The sequence below is a fragment of the Stenella coeruleoalba genome (assembly GCF_951394435.1).
Source record: "Stenella coeruleoalba genome assembly, chromosome: 16".
Lineage (NCBI taxonomy): Eukaryota > Metazoa > Chordata > Mammalia > Artiodactyla > Delphinidae > Stenella > Stenella coeruleoalba.
Window position 1 is genome coordinate 46,546,734 of NC_137162.1, and position 17,923 is coordinate 46,564,656.

General features: G+C 51.9%; 1 protein-coding gene across 1 annotated transcript in view; it reads right to left on the reverse strand.

Moving 5' to 3' along the window:
• LOC307175471 (WD repeat- and FYVE domain-containing protein 4-like) overlaps window positions 1-17,923 on the reverse strand; it is a gene marked incomplete at its 5' end in the record, with an annotated part of 227,684 nt that overhangs the window by 4,576 nt on the left and 205,185 nt on the right. The window contains 8 exons of the mRNA XM_079900580.1: window positions 803-887; window positions 2,899-3,081; window positions 5,318-5,497; window positions 9,512-9,670; window positions 10,443-10,627; window positions 11,725-11,872; window positions 14,210-14,422; window positions 16,511-16,602. Coding sequence (XP_079756706.1) covers window positions 803-887; window positions 2,899-3,081; window positions 5,318-5,497; window positions 9,512-9,670; window positions 10,443-10,627; window positions 11,725-11,872; window positions 14,210-14,422; window positions 16,511-16,602 — 1,245 coding nt within the window. The remainder of the gene's footprint in view (window positions 1-802; window positions 888-2,898; window positions 3,082-5,317; window positions 5,498-9,511; window positions 9,671-10,442; window positions 10,628-11,724; window positions 11,873-14,209; window positions 14,423-16,510; window positions 16,603-17,923) is intronic.

Consider the following 17,923-nt stretch of genomic DNA (forward strand, 5'->3'; position numbering starts at 1 on the left):
GGCCATGATGGCAGAAGGCAGGACGGATTTTCTTGTTTCAGGCCCAGCTGCCACAACCAAAGAGGGCTCTGCTGCAGGACGGTGGTTCTCTTACTTCGGCGACACCACCACTCACCTGGGGACTTGTTAGACATGGGAACTCTAACCACCTCCAACCTTTTCCCTGAGGTTGGGTTGAGAACAGGTCCCGGATCTCAATGTTCCATGAGCCTCCTGGGCGATGCTGACGCAGATGACCCTCAGACCCACTTTGAGGAACTTGCCATGGAGAGTAGCGGGGCTGAGTCAGGATCAGCAGGGCAGACCGGGGCCTATGGAACCACTTCCTCTCCCCGGGACACAGCCAAGCCGTCCCTGCTCCTGTCTGCAGCCTGGCAGTCCAGGCCAACAGCCAGCTGGATCCAAGTCCTGGGCTGGGGAGTTTGGCATTTAAGAGTCACCCAGGAAGACGGAGAGCATCAAACCAAGCCCTGCTGGGTGTGTCCCCCTCCTGGGGCTCCGGAGCCCCACAACCACCGTCACCAGTGTTCACACGCCCGAGAAGCATCCCAGAGCTCGCTGATCCCTGCAGCGTGAGTCTGGTACTCAGGGAGGCTTTGAAACACCGCTTCACACTCCACCAGCAGCTCTCAGGAAACGTGCTCCTCACCTGCAAGCTTGGCAACATCCCAAGAGACTCGATGGCTTCCCTGGGCTCTGCAGGCCTGGATGGAGCTGCAGCCCTTGGGCCAAGGAGAGGAGAGGGGAGGGAGGGCTGAGCAAGCCAAGGGCGCCCCACAGGCATCACTAGCACAGCAGTTACCTCTGGGGCTTGGAGGTGGAGCCCAGGGCCCCTCTGGCGCTGCCTGCTCGGGAACAGACATCTTCAGCTCCTCGGTCTTCCAGATCTGTCCAGAACAGAGAACACGCCATGGGCTGGGGCAGTGAACCTGTCTGCAGGCTCGGGGCCCATCCACTCCTCCACACCTGGGGGACCCTGAGGGAAGCGGGGCATGGCCCCCTTTCACTTTTGATGTTGCCATATTCTCGGGAGAGAAGCCTCCTTAGGCTTCAGTTTCCCTGTGCGGAGGTTTGGCGAGCAAGGCTGTAGCCTGGGCGCGTTCTCTCCCCACCTCTGGGTCATGGGGCATCTCCCCCGACCCCTTACCTACAGGGACGACACTCAGCAGCCAGCTTACTATCGTTTTACTCAGCTAGTGCCGTCCTGTCTGTCTGCCACCATCCCTGGAAGCCTCCCTCACCACGCAGCAGCAGGGCCTCCCGTCCTCTGTGTCTGGTTCTTGGTCCCAGGCCTGAAGTGGGCGCCCTCAGGCTGCGCAGAGACGGCGTCCCACTTGCCGAGCCTGGACTTTCTGTCCCCACAGGACAACGAGCAGCCTCCACTTACATGCTGCTGTGAGCGCCGTGCCGGGTCTAGCCCAGTGCCAAGCCGTCCCGGGAGTCACTGCGCTGCGTGGGCGAGGGCTAAGCCCCTGGAAGACTCACGCTCCTGCGCTGGGGGCCCCACGAAGGAAAGGCAGCTGCTGCCCAGCCGCCCAGGCTCCTCTCACGGACCCACAGTGCCGACCACGACCCACCCAGCCCGGACTTTCGTGGCCTCTCATGTTTTGGCCAACCCAGGACACCCTGCTCTCTGCAGCGACCCTGGCCCTCCCAGCCGACGGACGGGGCCCTGTTAGGAGATTTCTCGGGGGGTTCCCCTCAGTCAACTCTCCTGTGCACGCACGCTGGTGCGCCGGCCTGCATGGCCTTCTCCATATGCCCCGACCTCTCCTCATCCTCAGGGCTCCGCTGAAATGCCACCGCTCTCTGCTGGAAATAAATCCATGCTCCCCTTGGACCCCCACCACGCTACTCATTCTGCTTCCTGACGCATCACCTCCATGATTATTCTGAGACTTTGGGCGTGGAGGCTCCGGGAGGACAGGGCTGCGTTTTAGCCGTCCTGGCACACAGTGAGAATTCAAAGGGCATTTTCTTGAATACCTAGTGGCATTCAATTGACATTTCGTCTCACAAACTGTGGATTTTAAGTGCCAGTTTCTTGAGCAGGGCTCTTAATTATTCCTTATCTTATTCATGCCCTCCTCCTCCCTGTCAGTCTCGGAAAAATTACTGTATTTTGTTCTCCGTGCTACACCTCCCACCTCAGTGTTTCTCCTTCGTTGTCTTCTTGGTTTCTTGATGATCTCTCTGTCCATGGCCCTCCTCAGAGGATCCATGGCACTCTTTGATTATCCCAGTCATAGTATGAACCACACTCATGTATTTTCTGTTTGTCTTCTCTTCTAGAATGTGAGCATCTTGAGGACAAAGGCCTGTTTATTATTAATCTCTGTGTCCCCTACGGCTTGTAGGAACTTGGTACAGAGCCAGAGTTCAATGAATGTTAGGTGGATAGATGGATGGATAGTTGCAGGGACATGTGAGTGGGTAGATGGGTAGGTGGAAGGATGGATGGAAGAATGAAAGGATGGATGAATGAATGGAATAGTGAATGGATGGATGAGTAGGTAGAGAGATAAATAGTTGGATGGGTGGATGGATTAGTGGATGGATGGATGGATGAAAGGATGGCCCAAATGTCTCTTTTCAGTAATGGCCTATGTTCTTATGCATTTGACCATTCAGCTTTTATACCTTGTGACAGTAAGTATTTATTTCATTGTATGAGTATATGTATGTATAAAATTTTATATAATTTTATCTATTATATAATCTTATGTATTTACTTTTTGCCTGGAAAGAGCCTTGCCTTTGCCCTCACTTGCTGTGTGGGGACGTGGTCTGGGATGGTCTTAAATGCAGCCTGCAGATTTGACCCTTAGAGGAAGTGGGTAGAATGGAGATGAACACATTTCTTGTACCATGCCCTCATCCTGCCCAAGACACACGTACCCGGACCACGCCATCCTGACTCCCTGTGATGATGGCATGGCTCGTGTCCCATGCCGGCCCCTCCATCACGCAGCAGCAGGTTATGACTCCTCCTGGGCCCCAGGCCGTGGTAATGCTGGCCAAGGGTTGTCCGTTGACACTCCACAGCGACAAGTGGGCTCCCGCACAGGAGACGATGGTGCCCTGCAGCAGTGAGAGCGGGCTTCACTTCAGGCAGGAGTCGCTGCCTCCCCATCTGCCCAGCCACTCGGTCTGTACACATAAGCACCCTCAACGTGTCATCTTCTGAGGACTAACCAAGGTACTCCCAGACCTCCTAAGATACCCACTTCTTCCCAGCAGACTCATAGGTCTGCTGTGTTTTCACACAAGTGTACATTTCTGGTTCTCTTCATACTGCAGTCAAGTGTTTGGATACTGCTTTCCCCAGCTCAGACCGGCTGGCTCACCCTTTGGGCTCCTCCCACAGCCCTCTCCCTGGCAGCGTACTGACTGGCATAGAAGACCCAGCCTGCACACCACCCCTGGCCTGGACACAGGGTCCACACCTGGCTGGCCAGCCCTGTCCCCATGAAGCAGCTTTGGATGACACCTGGTGGAGGGCAAGTTACAGAGGTTTGAATGACTGCATGTGGCTCATAAAATGGGGCAAACTTCCCCCCACCGCCCCAGGGGGAATTTCTGAGGAGAAATCTGCCCATTGCATCTTCTGAAATGTTTATGTCCAGAGTGTTTTCTTCTCAAGTCCTTGTCTATTTTGTGCCCAACAGAGTAGCGGTCACTGCCACCAAGGACCCACCAAGGACCCCAAGAGCCATCTGGGGCCATGCCTCTGAACCCTGCCCTGACCACAGCAGGGATGTAGGGAGCTCCCTGCCCCTCTGCAGCCCTCTGGGCTGGGCTCCATCATGTCCTTTCCTGAATCGTTTGGTGGAGTCTGCCTGAGGCCAGGGACCATGTCTGATACACCTCTACCAAGCACCCAGCGTGGGGCCCAGCAGGCACTCGGTGAGCTCAACCAGCTCCAGGACAAGCTGAGTTAAACAAGTTGTGGTCCTGATATCAGTCTTCTCTGAGGTCTGGGGACATAATTCCTTATGAATTTATTTTCTCCCAGATCAGGGCTTGGTGGTTTCCCCAGTATATGCACCCATTCATCCGTTCACCCACCATCCGTCCATCCATCCATCATCCATCCACCGTCATCCATGTGCCCATCTAACATTCATCCTGGATCCAAGCCTATCTGGATCACCACTTTCGGCCAAATTAGCACCAGGAGGCTCCTTCATCATCTCTTCCTCCTCCTGTGGTACCCCTGCTCAGTCTGTCCAGGCTCCAGGCCCCTAGGTTTTTCTATTAGCAGATGCAGAGTCTCTGGATCCTCAGAAAACCCTATACCCTATGATGGGGATTCCAGTGTAGAAGAAGCTCCACACTGAGATAGATATATATATGTCACTGATATATGTATACACTGATATATATCACTGATATATGTATACACTGATATATATCACTGATATATGTATACACTGATATATATCACTGATATATGTATACACTGATATATGTATACACTGATATATGTATATATCACTGATATATGTATACACTGATATATATCACTGATATATGTATACACTGATATATATCACTGATATATGTATACACTGATATATATCACTGATATATGTATACACTGATATATGTATACACTGATATATATCACTGATATATGTATACACTGATATATATCACTGATATAGGTATACACTGATATATATCACTGATATATGTATACACTGATATATGTATATATCACTGATATATGTATACACTGATATATATCACTGATATATGTATACACTGATATATATATACATATATATATATATATATATGTGTATTAGTCTATCTCACACACACACACACACACACACACACACACACACACACACACACACACACACACATGTTCCTGACAGGCTTATCTTTGGTAGCCAGCATGGAGGGACAAGCAGAGGCACTTCCTGCCTTGGAGACCAGAGGCACCTGCTGAGTCAACACAGATTTGCAGTCAGCTAGCTGAATTAGTCAGGCAACCCAGAAGATCTCTCACCAAAGCCAACTTCCTGCTCCAACTCCCTGATGCCTGTGTTAGAACAGACACCTCCCACTACCCCAGCCACTGAAGGAAAAAAAATAAAGAAGCAAAAAAATAAAATCAAGACCCAAATTGAGACTCGTTGATGGCTCTACTCTGCCTGTGTAGAGAATGTTCCACACATCTGGGGTCTCTCAATACTCTGGGGTGGTCTTTGCCCCTAGGTTTCCTCTCGGGGCACTGGCCACCACGCCAGCGTGCAGAATCACGGACATGTTGAGGACACAGACATTTGAGAAAGAGGGGCCTCACCGACACATCGCTGATGGCAACGGCAGATATGCTCTCCCTGTGGGTGGGCAGGCAGGCTACACGGCTGAGGTGGTCCAGGTCCCACAGGATACATGAGCAGTCTTGGGAGCCACTCACCAGGAGGCTGAAGGTTGCCGATGCTGCCAGGCATGTGACAGCCTGTGTGTGTCCATACAAGGCCTAGCGACAGGGGACGGAACCACACGTTATGCGAGGGACCCTTAACCCAGCTACTTGGGGAGATGTTCCACTCTCCCTTTTACTGTTGGGCCCCAGATGAGGAAACAGAGACTCAGAGTGACTCAGTGATTCCGAAGTCTGTGGTGTGTGTGTGTGTGTGTGTGTGTGTGTGTGTGTGTGTGTGTGTGTTCATGGGTCAATGGCTGGCTTCTCAGTACCATCACTTTCCAGGGTTGACACTCAGCTGGGGAGAGTCAGCAGTCCTTTCATCATAACCCAAACAGAGACACCAGCAGCATCCTCATGCTCTGTGCTCTCCTACACTACCTTGCATCCAGAAGCAACACACACCGCTATTAATATGCAAAGGGCACTGACTTGTAATGTGTGGGGTCCCAGCCAGCAGCACAAGCATCATCTGGGAACTTGTCAGAAATGTGAATTCTTGGTCCCACCCAGATCTACTGAATCAGAAACTCTGGGAGTGGGGCCCTGAAACCTGGGTTTTCACAAGCTGTCCAGGGATTTTTCAGGCATGCTCAAGTTTGAGCATCACACTAAGGGAACCTCAGAAACACACATGCCCCTGGAAACTAAACTGGGAAGAAGGCAGGGAGGTCAGGTCATAGTTTAAAAGGTGTTGACTTTTCAAGTCCAAAGGATCCGGGTTCATATCCAGTCTCGCTTCCTAGCAGCCGGTGACTCAGGGCCTCAGTCTTGGCCCTCAGGTTGGCCTGTGCAGGGTCTGGCTTGGCTTATGGATGGTTACGTGTCCAGACCTGGCCAGCGGCCTTGCTCCCTGGGCACACGTTCCTGAGGCACTGGGGAGGCCTGCCAGGCACACTGGTACCCCCAGGCCCACTGCTGCTGGCAGCGGCACAGTTTCCATCACAGCTGTCCCAGAGGCTGCCAGCTAAGCCTGGTCTGAGAGCTGTCGTGCACACACGTGCCTGCTGTCCTCTGGAATCAGCCTGAGAAGTGCGGAGGTGGTGTTCTAAAACGTGACTACCCTGCCTCACCTAGTGGTGAATCTCCACCCCCAGGACTGTCCACCACTCACTCATTTGGGTCAATGAGGCTGAGCGTCATTTTTCAAAGCTGTCACTTTGCCTGGTCATAGCAATTAAAAGTTCTGCCACAGATTCCCATTTGTGCTCCATGGGTCCTAACATGGCATCAACCAGATGGCGCTGGCAAGGTTCTGGATGTGACCCACGGAAGAAGGCTGGATTCATACTAGGGAAGTGGAAACTGTCTAAATGAATAGAGGAAAGCAGAGGGTTTGACAGGAGCTTCCTGGTGGTCCTCCCAGAACGAACTATGTCTGATGGCTAAGTTCTGACCGCAGGGGATAGGACCACTCCAGAGAGTGCACGCCAGGGGACCCAGGTGTATGTGCTGCGGATTCAGAGACAGAGGCTGTGAGCCCAGAGCCTGTGTGAGCTGTCCGTTACTGGAGCCGGGGCTGCCGGCTTTCTGCAGGGGAGGCGCTGGAGTGAGGGACCACTGCACGCACAGGCACCGTCCACCTACGTAAGGCTGTTGCCTCCCACCAGCCAGGAAACTAGAGCACCTGGAGGCAGCCAGCACCACTCCCCATCTGGAAAGGCCTGGGGAAAAATGATGGAGGACAGCAATTTCAAATGTTCTCCATTGTCTCTTCTGTTTTCTCAGAATAATACCTTTCTCCATGGCCAATTAAAATAACTCCACTATATCACCTTATACCTAACTCAAGTAGCAAAAAATAAATAAAATAAAGTAAAATAAAACCCTCTGAAAATAATTCCCCACGCTGGATATGTTGTGGTGAGGCGGGTATTCCTAATTAATTGTGGTGGCACTGCAAAGCTACGGAACCATTATAGAAAGCGTTATGTCACCGCGCTGAAATCCCACTTCTTGAAATCTACTATAAGGAAACCATTAATCAGAAGCAAACAGCAATCTATATAAGATGTTTTCTGAAGCACTATTTAAAACAGTTAAAATTGGAAGCTATGTAACTGTCTAGTTTTAGAAGAAATGGTTTATTAAACTGTGGTGCCTTGACATAAAACAACTGAAATATAATTTTATGGAGATGGAATAATATGGAACAATTGAAATGTAAATTACAGAGACTGTAGAAAAGAGGAAACAATTTGATACACTGGGTGAAAATAGAATCAACATATCTACACAATGATCAGAATGGTATAAATATGTATATCTGGGGGTGGCAGTATGCAACAATGAGAACTTTTATAGGGATTATAGAAAACTGTTTAACTTTGAAATTTGTCTTCAATGTTGTAATATTTTTAGAAATGAAACACTTAAACTGTTAATGAAGCTATTTAATGATGACTTCTCTGCCTACAAGTCTACAAGTCAGGGACAGACCTCCCTCTCTGAGCAGCTTCCCATCTGGGGGATCCCCAAGGCCAGGTCAGCCTCTGTAGGTAAATGATAAAGTGTTTTATTTTGCTTAGGAAACAAGAGCTTGTGGGATACCCTTTTTCTCTTGATTTATAACTAGGAGAGGATGATAAATTACGTTTTATGCTGTCAGTACCGGGGTTTTTACGCTGCATCTTCGCCACTAAACAGGACCTTGGAGCGGCGATGGGGGGTGGGTCACTTCCCCGGCTCCCCAAGGTGGCTTTGGGGTTGGGCTGGATCTCCTGCTGTCCCCGGAGTGATGCCTGGGGGAGGGGGATGCTCCACACCCGTAATGGTAGTGCACAGTCTCTTCACATAGGTCAGGAAGGTGAAGATGTGAAAAGACAGGGGGCTCCAAGGCTGGCTTGGGAGGACTTCCCGTGAGAGTCTGGGTGAAGGCAGCCTGCACTTGACCTACATAGCTGCCTCTCAGCAGATGCCACCGCCTCCGCAGGATTAACCAGCTCCCTCAGCACTGACACATTCATTCCTTCACCTCACGTTTACTGAGTGCCTGTCGCTGTGCACCACGCGAGTGCTGGGGGTGGTGCCGGGGGACGAGGGCAGGCTCTGGGGAGACTTGAGTGACTAGAAAAGCATCCAGAGAAACCCAGAATCAGTTCCAGTGAAACATGTTGAGTTTAGGAAATCTGGTCAGTGGTGAGCCTTGTATGGTTAACGTTTTTTTGTTACTTTGGGGCTATACGGTTCACTAAAACACAGATGTAAACGTGAATTGCATTTTGGAGGTGGAAATGTCCCCTAGCGATATTCTCCAGCAAGTTCAATCATACACAGGGGAAAGCACTAGACTTAGAGTTAGACAAACCTAGATTAAAAGGCAACCCTGACCTTTCTGAGCCTCAGTTTCCTTACCTAAAAGTGGGACTAACAATACCTGCTTTCCAAGATGATGGCTAATGTGCAGAGTTAAGCAAGCAGCCGGTTCCACTCTCCGTTTATTATTCCGAGCAGCCGTGGTTTGCGAGGTAAGACCAGACGAGTTGTCTGCCTCCAGGTCTCTTCCCTCTGCTTCCGCCACAACCACCCCTGTTCTGAGATAGTCTTTCATTTTCTGGCTCTATGATCTTGGACATGTCACTTAACTTCCTTGCACGTGGTTTTTCACCAGTGAAGTGGGGATGATAATGATTCCTGTATTATCCCACAGGCTATGGGGACACAGGGTTGTTGAGGAGGTAAAATGAGGCCATTCACATAAAGGTGCCCGTGACAAACGTTCAAACATGACCCTTAGTGCAAAAAACAAAACAACCCCAGTCTCACTGGCCCTCACGTGTAAGCAGCCTCTCGCACCGAGGTGTGGGTCTCCATGGAGGCACTGGCCCTGTGAGCTTGTTAAATCCATCCAAGGGCATGAAACCGTGCCCCTGAGTGACACAGAGCCATGTGCTGCCCTCAGTGTCTCCTGTGCTCTCTGCTCCCAAGGGAGACAGGGCTCTCAGTGCTCGGGAGCTGGAGCACGCTAGGGCACCGTACCTGCCTGAGGCACCCTACCTGCCCAAGGTACTACACCTGCCCTGAGCCACCACACCTGCCCAAGGCGCCCCACCTGCAGAGGCACTGTACCTGCTTGAGGTGCAGGCCTGTGGTGCGACCTTTGGCCATGCTGAGTTCCCACACACACACCACGGCGCTGGTCCCAGAGGTGACGATGGTCGTGGGGGATGGGCACACGGCACACAGACAGCGGCCCCAGGCGGCCAAGTTCTCGAACGTCATCAGGATCTGCGGGAGATTAGACGAGTGGGATGAGCACTGGTGCCAGAGCCGGCACAGGGCAGGGAGCTGGGACAGGGCGACGGAGGGGTGCAGGCAGGGCTGGATGGTGCCGCTAGCCTGCCTGCCTGCGTGCTGTGGGAGCCGAGGGACGTGACAAGCCCTGGTGACGAAATCCAGGCCGTCCAGGTCTGTCCCCAAAGAGCTCACACCACACAAGGAGCAGGTGGGGAGAGACAAGGGAGCAGGAGGCTATGGGGACACAACAAAAACGCCCCGTGAGCCTGGGAAAGTCGGAGTCAGCTTTCAGGAAGGGGTGACATCTCGGACCAGTTTCACAGGCTGCCTCGTGAAGGAGGTGGGGGAAGGCTAGGGAGGGGCGAGGAAGCTTGGTGGGTAGGGAATTCATGCCACGTGATAGGGTGGGAGAGGAGCGAGGGTAGCAAAGGAGGCCAGAGGTAGCCAGGGCCACATCAAGGAGGTAGACATAAGTGGATGGCCTAAGGCAGGGGTAGAGGACGAGCAACTGCGTGGCTCGCTTCTGGCGGCAGCCGAATACTCAGTATGTCCCTTCTGAGTTTAAGCTGTGACCCGGGCTGGAGGAACCCCCAGGACTTTCTGCCCACACTGGGTGACAGTCCCAGGCTGGGGGCACAGCCACGTGGAGGAAGGGGTGTGGGTGACCGTGGCTGCTTGGGGCTCGCCCGTCTCCTTACCACCTCTGCCCCAACCGGAAGGAGGCTGCGGCCCTGGGGCTGCCCTGCGCCCCGGCACCACTCACCTTGTCAGAGCCGTAGCTGCCCAGGCAGCAGCTGAAGTCGTCAAAGCCCCAGCTGAAGGTCCTGCTCCAGTGAGGAGGCAGCAGCATCTTGTTCGTCTCCACGGCCAGGATGGTCTTCTCCGTAGGAACAATGTGGCCGATGGCTCCTTTGGGGGATTCCGAGCCTAGAGAGAAAAGGTACATATCTGCCCCCCAGTCAGTACGGCGGAGCCGACTTGTCAAAGGGCAACACCCGCTTTAGCTGGGCCCAGAGAGGAGCCATGCACAGCCAACCCCGACTTGGCAAAGTGCCTGCCCAGGCGCGAGCCGCTCCTCATCAAGGTACCTCCCTCCTGGGCCTCCCTCCGGGGGCCACGTTACACGCTGGCCCCGGGTCCCTCCCCAGACTTAGCACATACAAGATGCATGTGGCCATGCAGGTCCTGAGTGTCTCTTTCTGACTGATGCCAAGGGAGGAGGAGCCCAGGCTTCTGGGGAAGACAGCACACAGCCAGAGGAGCCTGGGGGCTCTGCCCTTTCTGCCCCTTCCACGCACCAACTCTAGCAGGTCTGGAGGTGGAGGTCCAGTCATGCAATCGGTTAGTGCGCAGTATTTGTATGGAGATGCCAAGGACACTGTTCTTGGATTTCAAAAGAACCCCCCCCCCAAAACCTGACCTTATACTCCTTGGGACCAGAAAATTATTCCAGGTGGTGAGACATCCCCAAAGCAGTGCAGGCCCCAGGGTGGCACAGACATCAGACTTCACACACACTCAGCTCCTCTAGGAAGCAGGGCTGGGACTCATGGCCGGGCCATCTGCCCCAGGGCACATGCTCCTGGCCAGTGGCTGCCGGTCCACCTGGAGGCTCAGGAGCAACAGTGAATGTGGGTGCCGAGAGTGGGGGCTGGAACCCTCCCTTGGGAAACCTGGGACCTCCCACTTGGCTCTGGAGGTGAGGAGGGGTGTGTGTGTGTGCGCGCACGTGCGTGTGTGTGTGTTTGCATGTGTGTGTTCATATATGTGTCCGTACGTGAAAGAGAGGGGGTTGCATGTCTCAGAGAGACAGACAGACAGACAGACTGGTGGGTCTTCAGAAGTCAGGGTGTAACAGAGGCGGTTCCAGACACTTCCAGAGCAGAGGTCTCCCCAGATTCCCGTTACGCCTGGAGACACAGCCATGCAGAATCAGCCCCCAAGCCCCTGCCTGGGCCTGTGCCTCTGAACCTCCAGAGGAACACCGGTCACTGAAGGGACAGCTGTGGGACAGGGCACCAAACGAAGCAGGGCCAGGTATTCACCTTTGACTGTGACCTGGGAGGGTCTCAGCGACGGCAGGCTGTAGAGAAAGGGCTGTGGGTGACCGGGCACGCTCACAGGTGTGGAGGCGTCCTTTCCAGGGGAAGCCTTCCCTGCAGTGGTCCTGGCCGGGTGGGGTTTAGTAAAGAGCTGCAGAGGCAAGGAGACAGACACGCACCGCACGGGTCATTAGGACAGATGGACAGAAGGGGAGTCATCCTCGGGCAAGTCGCAGCTGCTCCTCTGCCCTGGGAGCTGCCTGGGCTGAGGTGAGCTGAAACAGAACCATCTGGTTCGACCTTCGGATGTTGCCGGTGAGGGGCCTGGGGCTCTACTTTCTCAAGGTCAGGGCGCAGGGCTGGCAGAGAGCCCTCCTGGTCGCCAAATCTGTCTTCTTCTCCAAGCTGGAGCCCCTGATCCCCGGGAGAGCTGCCTTTCATGCCATAGGGTCAGAATGATCCCCTTTCTTCCGTAGATCACGTCTGTCTTCATTTGCTTGAGCTTTTTCTCATATTTTCCCCTTTTCCTTACACACTCTCTGCAGGCCCACCCATCTGGGCATCAACACAGAATCCTTTAATAGCATCCTCTCAACTATTCCAAAGAGCACAGGCAAACCCCATTAGCAGCCTTTCTTATTTTCATTTTTCTTAGATCTCTGCTGTCAAATTGTCCCTAATGCCAAACTCGACAAAGCATGAAGTGCTGCTGGGCCAGAGAGTGCAGCTGAGGCCAGCTCCAGCTCTCCACCCTCCCCTCCCAGACTGGGCTTGTGCCGGGCTGCTTTCTCCAGCCATCCAGCACATTCCTCTGCTCCCAGATGGAAACATCCATGGGGCGCCATGATATGGGGGGAGCTGGCCTCGGCTGGGTGCACAGGCAGAGGTGGGGCTCAGCAGGCAGCCCGGGGGTCTCGGAGCAGCCTTGGTTCAGTTGTAACCCTAGATCAGATGCTAGACTGTCTAGAAAAGCTGGGTGGGTGACCAATACAAACAGAAATCAGAAGGATGATTTTTAAATGAGCATTAAAGAATGTTCTCCTTTCACAGCAGAATCACGAAAGCACCACAGGCTGGGTCCCTGTAATAGTTTTTGCAGGCACAGCCCCTTGATAGAACAGTGCGTGGTCCTGAAGCATTTCAATCTTGTCTTCAGGCTGGGACCACTTGCGGAATTCTAATTCTAATTCTGATGATTTGTTAGAAATATTTTTGACAAGCTCATATAATATCTCATTAAGCAAAACCAGAATTTAAATTGTGTGATTTCCATGACCCCACTGATGTGAAAATGTTTTTGCTTGTGGACTGCTACTTTGAATTACTTGTTTTATCTGTATTATAATATTTTTAAAATTAAAAAAATGAAACCATTTGGCTACCCAACCTTCATTCCTGCAATTCTCTCCTTTCTACAAAGCCTTCCTTGGCCATACCCGCATTTGGACGTGCGGTCTGTTCTCCAAGTCACCCTCAGGCCCTTCCACGTTTCCCTTACCTAGGAGCTGAGCAAACCTGGGCATGTCACAGTAAGGCCAGACAGAAGAGATGTTATTAGATGAGCCCGTCCAAGCCTCATGGTTCCATGTGGGGAAAGCTGATGCCCAGGATGGTTATGGAGTTGACTGGGTCTACGCACGCATTTCCTAGTGTGGTTCCTGACTGCCCAGGCTGGGACCCCACAGTCCGTGGGGCTGTGCTTCTGAACCCAGATGGCTGTGCTCAGGGATGAAACATCACTACACCAAATGGGAGTTTGAAGTTGAAGAGGGCTGAGATCAGTTAAATAAGCATCAGGATGTCATTGTAAAGGCACAGCCTCACATCACTACGGGACCATCCTGATGCGGATGGAGGTGATGGAGCCAAAGGCCCATGTAAGACCCCTACCATTTCACCAGGGGCCCTGGGGCAGAATTTGGATGCTCTCACAATGGGGCCAATGTGGCATAGGCTTTGGAGCCAGACAGATGGGGTGAGATCTCGCCACTGTCACCTGCTAATGGTACAACTGTAGGCAAGTTATTTATTTAGCCTCTCTGAGCCTCAGTTTCCTGATCTGTACAATCCCCATACCCAGAGCTTATGAGAGGATTCAGTGAGGTATCACAAGAATAACTAATATTTGTTGAAGGCTTATCGTGTTTCAGGCACTTTCAAGCACTTGGTATCTTAACTCGTTGGATCTTCACAACAACCCTACAGGGTAGATACACATATAAAGAATTATATCTTGTGTGTTTATCATAGAGTCTATCACATGGTCACAGATGGATGTTGCCTTCATCATTATCATTAACGATATCATCACCTCCATCGACATCAGATGGTAATGGAGGGTTGAGCCGTGACATCAAAGGCGCAGGGAGATGACTAAGGACCATTTTGCCTCTCCAGTCCTTGCTTACTCCTCACTCTCCCTCCCATCCAAGCTCATCCTGCACACACTCCTTTAAGAAAGCAAGACGAAGGCCACGGCACGCTGTACCTGTCTGGGCACTTGTCCAAAGTTGCTGACGAACCCCAGGATGGTGCTTCTGATCAGGGGGTCACTGACGCTGCTGAGGTCCATTTTGTCGCCGTAGAAGTAGGGGTGGAAGATATTAACAGCCTCCACTGCGGCTGACCCTTGCTGCTTGTACCCAAAGATGAGGTCTATCCAGTGGTGCAGGTTGGCACTGACAAAGTCACTTTCCAAAGCCTGGAACCAAAACCCAAAGAGCATGAAAAACACAGGTGTCTCATGGACTCATGGGCCCTCTGCCCAGATCAGGACGGGTCATGAGGTTCAGGACGCCAGATCAGCACAGGAAAGATGAGGGATGCCTCCCTGGGTTGGATGAGCACTAAGCAGCAGACGTGCAGTCCATCTGAGGACCACCTGATTCCTGCCTCCAGCTAGTGTGGCACAACAGGTCTGACTAGCCTGTCCAGTCCATAAAATAACCTTGAGCAAGAAGAAATGTGGGGGCTTCCCTGGTGGTGCAGTGGTTGAGAGTCCGCCTGCCGATGCAGGGGACACAGGTTCGTGCCCCGGTCCGGGAAGATCCTACATGCCGCGGAGCGGCTGGGCCCGTGAGCCATGGCCGCTGAGCCTGCGCGTTTGGAGCCTGTGCTCCGCAGCGGGAGAGGCCACAACAGTGAGAGGCCCGCGTACCGCAAAAAAAAAGAAGGAATGTGGGCCTGTGTTTTGATGTCCCAGTTCACCTGAGAGATGGCACATGTTTCTGCTGAGTAGAGCCCAGCTCCAAAGCTTGGTCCCCAGAACCCAAAGATGTTCATTTGGAATTGTCTGGGCTCCCCTTATCGATCCTTTGGGAGGACATGCACACTTACACTTGGGCTTGGGAAAATCAGGTCACCTGGGCCAGGTTAATTTTCTGAGGCACATGGCCAAAGTGGTTTTGAGAAGGCCACACGTGGGTAATGCCGCAGGAGGTGTGATGACTGCCGTTACCGAATTCCCAGAGGCAAGGATAAACCAGGGAAGAACTTTCTCCTCGCCAAGGGAGAAGGACAGAGGAAAAGACACAGCTTTGTTGTTACTAGTCAGGCCTGCTGCCAATAAAATTTGCCCTAAATGTACAGTTTAATGTGTCCTAAAAAATGCATGTAGTCATGTAACCAACACCATAATCAAGATATAGAATATTTATGTCAACTCAAAAAGTTCTCTTCTGCTCCTTTTTGCTCATCTCCTACTCCAGACTAACCCCTGACCTGCTTTCTGCTTCCACAGTTTACCTTTTCAGACAAGTCACAAAAATAGAATCCCACAGTATATGGAGCTTTGGGTTGGGGCTACTTTTGCTCAGGACAATGCTTTCGAGATTCATCCTGTTGGTTCATGTACCCATAATCTGTTCCTTTTTGTTGCTAAGTAATATTCCATTGTATGGATGTATCACCTGTTTAGCCATTTACCAGTGATAGACATTTGGGTTGTCTTTTCTTTTTCACTAGTATAAATAAAACTGATGAATATTTATGTACACATCTTTCTGTGGACAAGTTTCCGTTTCTCTTGGGTAAACACCTACGAGTGGAATTGCTGGGCAATACGGCAAAAGCATCTTCAACTTCATAAGAAATGACCAAGCTCTTTTCCAAAGTGGCTATACCATTTTTTCCCCACCAGCTATGCATGATGAATTCCGCTTCCTCCACATCCTTGCTTAACTCTTGGTTTTAGCAGTACTTTAAATTTTAGCCATTCTTGTGAACGTGTAGTAGCATCTCGTGGTTTTAGTGTTTCCCTGATGACTAATGATGCTGATGTTGAACAGACTGTCATGTGTTTATGCTAACTCAGGTATTTGATCCAGGATACGTGACCCCAAATGGCCTCTGGCCTCTACCCACATCAGCCTTTCTGCATTATAAGTCCTGGCAAATCTTTTGGCCAGTGGGAGCCCCTTGGAGCCTCCAGCCCCCTGACCTATACTGGGCAACATGGCCCAGGGCTTGGCCCTGTGCGTAGAGTTGGCTAAGGGCACTGACTTGCCCTCCATCCAACAAGAATCTGAATTTGCTTCCCCCATGAGTCCCACAACAAATTGGCACAAGGGCAAAGCCTAATGGAGCTCTTAAAAGAGCCCAGAACCCAAGCCTTCTCCTGCCAATCCGGGGCACGGGACCCAGCTGCTTCTCTGGGCCCTCCAGACATAAGAGCCTCAGAAGTGCTTATCACAGCCATCCACTCGGGCAGAAAGTCTCCATGAACACTGAGGGCACCCTGAGGTCCTCATTCAGGATACCAGGGACTCTGCCATGACCCCACTCAACTCACTTGTCTATGCAGGCTGATGAATTTCCGTGGGTCCCCGTCAGCCCAGGGAGGGAGTTGCACGTCCCCCAGTGCTGTCCCGTCCTGCATGCAGCCTGAATGGGGTGAGAAAGAGCAAGGCTTTGGATAAATGGGAGCCCAAACTGGGCTAGGAACCAAGGAGTGTAAATACTGAGCTGTCTAGTACTACGATTCTTGCATAGACCACACTGCTTCCTGCCTCCTGTGTGGGGAGTGACCCCACCCTTTCTGCCTGGAATATTCCTACTGGGGTTCTAAGCCTTCCACCCCTTCAGGCTTCCATAAGACCCTACTTGCTTCCAGGTAGTGCCCGCGCATAAAATGATTATTGTGTCATCATCGTCTGCGCGTCTTCCTCCCCTCTGCTCTAGGCCTTTTCATCCAGGTGCTTTTTATACGGTGCTAAATAAGGAGGCAATAGCAGTAGCAATGAACGCTATCGTATTTTGAGCACCTACCGCTATGCTAGGGCACTATGCTAGGTGCTTGGCACGCATTGTCTTATTGACTCTTCATTCAACTCTATAATTTATGCATTTTCTCTCCACTTTAAAGTTAAGATAGGAGGTTTTCGGAGGGACCTTCCCCAGACACCAAGAAGAGGAGCCTGGCTGCGAGCCCGAGTCTCTCTCCTCCCCATTAGCCACACAACCTTGAGCAAGTTGCTTAACCTCCTGGGGAGTCACTTTCCTACCCATTACCTCCCAGGCTGGTACAAGGATTAGAAGAGAAAATACACATAACATGCTTAGAATAGTTCCACGCATATGATGGTTGCTCAGTAAACACAAGCTATAGCCTTGCTGAAACCCTCCAGAGCCCTCATGGTGCAACTGGGGTGAAAACGTCCTCTCTCTCTGGCCTGCAGGACTGGCCTGGCCTGGCCCTTCTCATCATTCAGTCTCAGCTCACCTGTCACCTCCTCAGGCAGCTCCTTCCTGGGTACCACAGTAACACAGGGTCTCTAAGTCACCTCAAACCATTTCCTACCTTCTTTCCTTATAGGACTTCTCAGCATTGAAGAGTATTTAGCTTATTTCTTTGTCTATACTTTCTATCTCCTACCCCTGTCCCCACAAAGAATATAAACACCTTCAGGGCAATCCGCCCCAGGACACCCGCTAAATCCTCAGTGTCTAAAACGTGCCTGAATGCAGTATGTGCTTAATAGCCACTTCCCTGACTTCCCTGAGGACACATGGTCCCTGTTGTGCAGGTCATTTCTGCTGCTGAGCACCTCCCTTTCGGCAGAGAGCCAGCCTCCACCTCCAAGGAGGGCTGGTGCCTCCCACCAGCGGCCCCCTCACCTCAGGTCGGCTGGGACCCCTCCTCTCAGCTTCCACCGTCCCTGATTTACTCCTTTCATGGACCTCATCACATCTTGTGGGAACTACC